This window comes from Trachymyrmex septentrionalis, unplaced genomic scaffold (genome assembly GCF_001594115.1).
Source record: "Trachymyrmex septentrionalis isolate Tsep2-gDNA-1 unplaced genomic scaffold, Tsep1.0 scaffold113, whole genome shotgun sequence".
Lineage (NCBI taxonomy): Eukaryota > Metazoa > Arthropoda > Insecta > Hymenoptera > Formicidae > Trachymyrmex > Trachymyrmex septentrionalis.
The window spans coordinates 259541-267177 of NW_017304258.1; the positions used below are offsets into that span (position 1 = coordinate 259541).

A 7637-nucleotide genomic window follows, 5' to 3' on the forward strand; every position below is an offset into this window, starting at 1 on the left:
TATATATTATATAATATTAAAAGATGTATTCCGCTCTCGATATTGTAAACAACAATACCATATATAAAGGGAAGCTGTAAAGGGAAAAATACGAAAAGTATAAATGGTAAGTATGGTACAAATAAATGTCTAAAATAAAAAATATCTCTGTGTCTGCAATTAATCGTTTTTTCTTCGCGGCATCGTGTTACGCGCCCATCACGCTCACTAAAATAATAATAGTTATAATTCGGTAGAATAAAAATATTACTTCCTGGAATAAACGCTGAAGGAAAAATTACGTAAGAAAAAAATAGCGACACATAAGAGGTGGTAAATATAATATAAATGGTAAGTATAGCGCGCGGTGAGGACCGGCGGCGGACCGCGATCGGAGGCGGACCGCGCCTGGAGATGGCGGTAGGGACCGGTAGCGGCAGCGAACCACACTCGACGGCCAATGATCTCGCGTGACGTCATCACCGCGACGCAGATCCCGCAACGCTTTTTTCCACACACTCCATTTGTCGCTAGGTAATTTCCCGCACCCGGGACATCCTACTCCTCCCCCGGTCCGCAACGTCATCCCCCACAACGTCACCCACTGTGGCGTTATCTCCCGCACATCCCCGTGACGTCATCCCTTCATCCAGGAATGTCATGCACTGTTTCGTCATCCTCCTCCCCCTCCCTCGTGACGTCAATCCCTTGCCTAGTGACATCACCCTCTCATCTCCCACGGACCTCTCCCCCGCTCCACGGGTACCCCATCGCTCTTCATTCCTCCTCAGAACTCCCGAATTAGAATCCGCCTATATACCGAACTAATGTACTTAATGTAATGTAATTAATATTGTTAAAAATTTTCATTTGTAAAGTATAGATACTTACACTAAAAAAAAAATATAATAGCTTAATGGCCATCCTTCGTATAGTGTCAACGAAAAAGAATAATTACTTATCGTAGGGCTCCTTTAAATTGAGATTAATCGCGAACACAGGCTGTCAATGACAAGTCGCGATTATTTTTCGCGAGATCTTCCCTTATTATTCACGTTAACACAACACACTAAGCTGATGTCAATCATCAGCACACGGCTCTTTCGTCTAAAAGCACTTTCGGTCCGACCACTCACGAGACACTCACGAGACACTCGATCTGTGATTGAGAGCAAAATTTTGGCAATCTCACTTACTGATTGTGACAATTCACTCATTGTCCACGTGTTCGCGCGTGACTATAATTTCGCCGATTAGCTCACCGTTATTCATTTGCAGAGTCCAGTGACGTGCGACACTGGAATTGTATGGGAGCCGCGACAAATTCGTCAAGTGTAGGAAGGCGAGCGGGATGTTCGAAAGTTGAAAGAAGGGGATAATCATCGCGTTTAAAATTACTGCGCTCTATGCAAATCAGCGCAATCATCTATGACATACAAGCGGTATCGATTCCATTAATCCATACGGCGCTCCAATGAACGATGGCGGCGAGGCCCCTCTGAATCAATTGCCAACCGCCGCGTCGCGGTTAAACGGGCAAAGCAGCCAAATAATTTAAATTGTAAGCACGGCTTTTCTAGAAGGATCGCGTAGAAATGGAAATCGTTATATCGCCGCGTAATCCTCCAGATCCTTCTAGAAAGGCTTCTGTTGTCTATACATTAGCGCGAGCGAAGTGAGCTCTCGCTTTTTATTCTCGTCTCGTGTGTTAGCAGAAGCTCGTCTCGTAATCGCGAATAAGTTGATTTTCGTCAACAACTCTTTAGCGTGATTTAACGCGTAATCAGTGATCTTTGTCTGGATCTGGAGATGTTTAAATAAAAAGAGTTGTCCGAATTAATTAATCTCTTTAAGGCAAACTAAATTGTACTGTTAAATTTCCTCACTCTCTGTCAGTTCGACGCGAACAACTTCAAAAATAGATACTTTATACTTACTAGTATAGTGCCATTCGCAATCAGTACGTAGTACTTATTCAAAATCAAGCATCAGAAACTGAATTCGTTGCAACAATTTACTTTTTTTTACACTTAACAGCGTACTCAGACAAAACAAATGCATCAGCAAATCTATTTTCTGTATAGCATCGTATTAATAAGACGCAGCGCCTTATTAATACATTAATGTCAACATTGAACACTAAAATTAGCTATTCTACGATAAAAATGAAATAAATAAAATTTTATAAGCGTAATAACTTCTTTATTCTTGCTAGTTTTTAATTGTCCATAATATTTCGTACATTCTTTTATATATTTTTGAAAGTATTTGATTGATTTTAGCAATTTAATAGAGTCGCTATTGTTAGTAATATTATTATTATTATTGTTATTATTAATACAATTTAAGAAACTTATTTCAATAGTCATTGCTGTACTGATACTGCACTATGACGAATTGTGTTGTATTTGTCTTCGTCGCTATCACGCGCAGCCAACGCGATATGAAACGAATACAGAGTGCATATATAGGGACAATTTTGTTCATATAGTTCTGAAAAATTATTTTTCGGAATTAGATTTTAATACACATCATTATTTTTAGCATAAAATGCTCTTTCATTTTTGATATGTAAAAATTAAAAAATTTTTGAAAATAAAGATAGAGGTGAGAGTAAACATTAAAGAAATAATTAAAAAACTTTTTTTATTGTAGTTATAAAGTACTCTTAACGTTATTCAATTTTTATTCTAGAAAATTTTTTCTTATAGTTTCGAAAATATTCGCTTTGAAAGAAAAAGACCAATCTTTTTCAAGGAAGGTTCCGCCCATTTGAAGTGCGACTCAGCCGGTATAAAAAAAATATATATCTCTTATTTCTGTCCATAAAACAACATACTAAAACCTCATTTAAATGATCTCTCAGAGAGAGATCTTTGGTTGTGTTCACTTATAAGGTTAAAAGTTTTTGTTTCACAAAAGAAAGATTTATATCCCTATTAAGCTGGACCCCCTCTCTAGCGCAAATTAAGTTCGGACATAATCAAAAATTAAAATTTAGTGGTATTTTGTTGCTAATTAGTTGCTCTAGAGCAAATTTTGTTGCTTCAACCGTTTAGCAATAAAGTTAGTTACTTACATGTTTTTGGTAACAAAATGTTCCTCGAATATACTATCAAAATATGACTATTTTCGATTTTGTTGCTAACTATGACACACGAAAAATAATTAGTTTATCAGCATCGGCGCGGTCGATTTATGTGTCAGAGTTAGCAACAAAATCGGAAATGGGTATATTTCGATAGTACAAGTATACGTTACAAAGAATATTTTGGTACTAAAAACTTCTGAGCAACAAATTCTTTAAACAATCTTTAATTGAGTAAAGTACTCGGCGTGGGCGCCGGTGGTGATAAACTAATTATTTTTTGTGTGTATAGTTAGCAACCAAATAAAAAATTGACATATTTTGATATTGTAGTATGGTATATGCTACGAGAAACATTCTAGTATCAAAATCATGTGAGTAACTAACAACTCTGTAGCTTTTGAAAAAGCAACAACATCTAAGGTACTTGTTTTTTTGATATTGTAGCTCTGTAAATATTTTTTTACTATGGAGGTTTCAACTTGTCATTAAGCTGGATCCATCTATTTCTTTTTTTTATTGCTAAACGTTTGGAACAATATAATTCGCTCTAGAGCAATAAAATAACACTAAATTTTTGACTATGTTTGAACTCAATTTGCGTTGGTGGGGAGTCCAGCTTAATAGTAAGATTTATACCATATTCAAATGACGTATATTCGAAGGCTGAGCAAAGACTTAGAATAGTACACAAAGCAGTAATTGTGTCCAACACAGTAGATGTTCGATCTTCTAAGAAATGGCGTTGCAATATGATAAGACAGATGAATGATTAGATAAAGACAGATGAATGCGTATGAGCAAGATACAACAATATATGATAGATATAAGAAATGAATGAAAGATGTCACTATTATCAAATTTGGAATTTAAAAAAGTCTGTACTGTCGATCTCAATCAAATTCGGCCGTCGATCCAGCTTTCCCTTAACTCCCCTGACAGTTAATAAATAGTCAAAGAAAGGCTCGTAAAAATAATAGACTACGAATACGCATTGAGTAAAAATCAGTAATCACATTTTAAATGTTTTTTATGACTATTTACTGACTACCACAGTAGAGATAAGAATACCCTTAGCCAATTTTCAAAGCAATCTCAACATTTTGTTTCAATCAAATTTTCTTTATTTACAAATGGTATGCAAAAATTGAACGTGTCGCTTGTCATATTTCTCGCTTTTGATGTCACGATTCAATATGACTGATGTAAGTACTCAGAAGCCTTAAAAAATAAAATTTTAAATAGCATTATAGAAACTGCCATGTTATCTGATAAAAACATTTTCTAGTTTATATTTATATTCCCAAAATTTTATTTTTAGCTTTTGTTTAAAAAATATTTAGTCCAAAAAGAAGTGATATAACGGTTTCGATGACATTCGTCTCTACTGTAGCATTGATAATTTTTTTATTTTAATTCAGAAGTAACCTTAAAAATGAGGCCTTTAAACTAGAATACTTCTTTAAAATAATTTTTTTTCTAGATGGCAAAAGTTTTACGGACAACATCTCCCAATTGATGACAGTGCATGCATCATTATGAGACACAGTGATACTCGTAAACACTGCTTATGGTGTTGTTACGCTTATGATTACAATCACCTGCCTGATACATTTAATCATTACACCGTACTTTTTAATAATGGAAGCTGATGGTAGACGTGAACCATTGTTCCTTGCGGTACAAGGATTATGGTGCATCTTTCATATCTGGAGATTATTCATGATCGTACAGCCTACGTACGCTGCTACAACACAGGTCGGTTCATAATTTACATAAATAAATAAATCGATTAAAATTATAATTTACCACATTTAAAAGTAATTAAAAATACTACAATTAAAAACAAAATTTTATAATCGATAGATATTTCCTATTTTCTGAAAGGAAAATAATTTAAATATTTTATAAATAAGATTAATAACGGATTAATGATAATTTAAATAAATACAAGATAAAAACGGACACATAATAAGAAAATAGGCCTAAAAATTACTGCGCAGAATCAATAAATTAATACAATAAGCTAACGTAAAAATAACGTAGAAATAACGAATCAGTTATTAAATATATATATAACAATTAGTTATTGTGAACAATATTACTTAAGCCTTTGTGACCTAAAAACGATGGTTTTCAACCTGGTAAAAACAGTCGCACAGAATATTGGAGATTCAGATTAAATCCTCGGCCAAGGAAATATTTTCCGCAATGCGTTCTTTACAGATTTTAAGATATTTCTAATTAAACTTGGGGGATCATTAATATTTTAAATTGCGTTGAAAGTCCGATTATAATTGGCATGGTTATACTTCTAAGGTAAATTCACTTAAAGAATACATATATCAATTAGTTTGATATTTAATTTTGACCGAAAGTGACATTTCTCGTAGTTAAGAATATACTCACATAAATGATCTCGTTTCTAATCTAATTATTATTAATGTTTTACATACTATTTATCAAAAAATAAGTAATCTAAAGGGTATAACGGAATAAGCCTGAAATCTGTCCCATATTAATTGAGCTCAAATCGGTGTCAGTAGACACACCTATGAGATGTAAAACTCCTTCAAAAGTTAACCTTGAAATTGCATTTTTGTGGGAGTTATGGAAGGGAAAAGCAAACTAAAAATAGTAATTTCTCTCGAAAAAGGCTGGATCGATTTTAATGAAAAAATATATGCTGTAAACATAGAAGGTAAACATAGAAGAGGTAATTTTAACAAAATTTTTTGTGATTTTTGTGATAAATAGAAAATCGGTAAAAAAATTTTTGAATTTTAAATTAATTTTTTTTTATAATATATGTGTGTATTTTAGTGATCACCTTTATATTTTCACGAAAATATTTCGGAATTCTCTACTTTAACATATAATTTTTTTAAATCAATCAAAGTGATGGAACATAGTTACAAATAACAATCATTCGCATAACGCCGCGCTACGCTGCGCCGGTTGAACGGTTGCAGTCGCGGTGCATGACGGTCATTACCGTGAAATTTACATACTAACCATTATATTGATATTTGCTCGATCAACTGTTGTAGGTCGAACGTCAAGTGGTTTGGTGCGATTGACTCGCGATCTGTGAATCCAGGCTCGATCCCATTTGCGCTTATATACGCGCTCATATTTTTCGCGTAAGAACCGAAGAACGTCTCCATTTGATGATTAAGAGAAAGTTACCAGCGCTGTTCAGATTCGGCGTTAAACTGTCTCCTACAGCACAAAGTTGCAGCAACACTACTGCAACATTACATGTTGCAGCAATATAGCAGATATTTTGCAACGATATTGCTGCAAATTCTATGCTGTATGGGATAGGTCCCATATGACATACTGAATCCGAGAAAAAATAAATCTACTATTATGAAAAGTAAAAACAAGCGAGTCTCTCTGAATCTCCTCTGTCCTAAAGAGACTTAGGCCGGTATTTATATAGTTTCAGATTTTATATTTAAGACCGTCGTTCGATCTTAAGTTCGATCTTAAGAAATCGAACCAAGAGCTGCATACCAGAGAGCTACATTTTAAAACATTACTTAAGACGGTCTTGAAATAAGAATTGAATATGAATATCGGTCTTAAACATGAAAAAATTCAAATAAAGCGTGGTAATTTGGTCTACTCGAGTAGATCATAAATTCCAAATCAAAGAATACAAAAGAAGAAGAAAAAGAAACTGTTATAGATTTTGAAATTTTCGGCGTTGTTTCAACTCATCTCTATTTCAATTCACCTAAATCTTTCCTACTAAAGTCGAATTAAGATATTATGATAAAAGAAAGGTGAAATATTTTATACAAAAAATGACATCCAAATTCAAATATAATTCAGATATAGTAAGATATATTCAATCTCATTAATTTCCTAATAAATTCATTTATCAGTAGCAGTAATCCAGTTTTGTAAGTCATAACCAGAATACTAATATTTACGCATCATATTTATAGTTTTCATGTACTAATATGTATAACAATACTTATAACCTTAACATAAAATTTAATCTCAGCTTTAATACAGGGATATCTATTTCAAGTGAGAGGAATGAAAAATGATAAAACTGTAACATATTTTTGAAGAAAGCTATTGGTAGAAAGAAAATTATAAATACTCTCGACATAATTCATTTTTTTTGCCTTATCAAGAGTATTTATAATTTTCTTTCTGCTAATAACTTTTTTCAAAAATATATTACAGTTTTTGCATTTTTCATATATTTCTCTTACTTGTAAAGTCGAGATTAAATTCAATCTTAGGTTTTTAAACATTATTACATATTATTACAAAAAAATTATAAGTATGATACGTACCAGTATACTGGTTACGGCTTACAAAAAACTGGATTACTGCTACTGATAAATAAATTTATTAGGAAATTGATGAGATTAAATATATCTGAATTATATCTGAATACGGATGCCACTTTTTGTATCAAATATTTTATCTTTCTTTTATCATGCTATATCAATTCGACTTTAGCAGGAAAAAACTAAGTGAATTGAAATAGAGGTAAGTTGAAACAACAACGAATATTCCGAAATCTATAATAGTTGATCGGGCAAAT

General features: G+C 33.0%; 1 protein-coding gene across 1 annotated transcript in view; it reads left to right on the forward strand.

Annotated features, from left to right (window-relative positions):
• The window catches only part of LOC108752974 (gustatory receptor for sugar taste 43a-like), a 6454-nt gene extending 1617 nt beyond the window's left edge, over positions 1 to 4837 (forward strand). The window contains 1 exon segment of the mRNA XM_018494252.1: positions 4551 to 4837. Coding sequence (XP_018349754.1) covers positions 4551 to 4837 — 287 coding nt within the window.
• The last annotated feature ends 2800 nt before the right edge of the window (positions 4838 to 7637 follow it).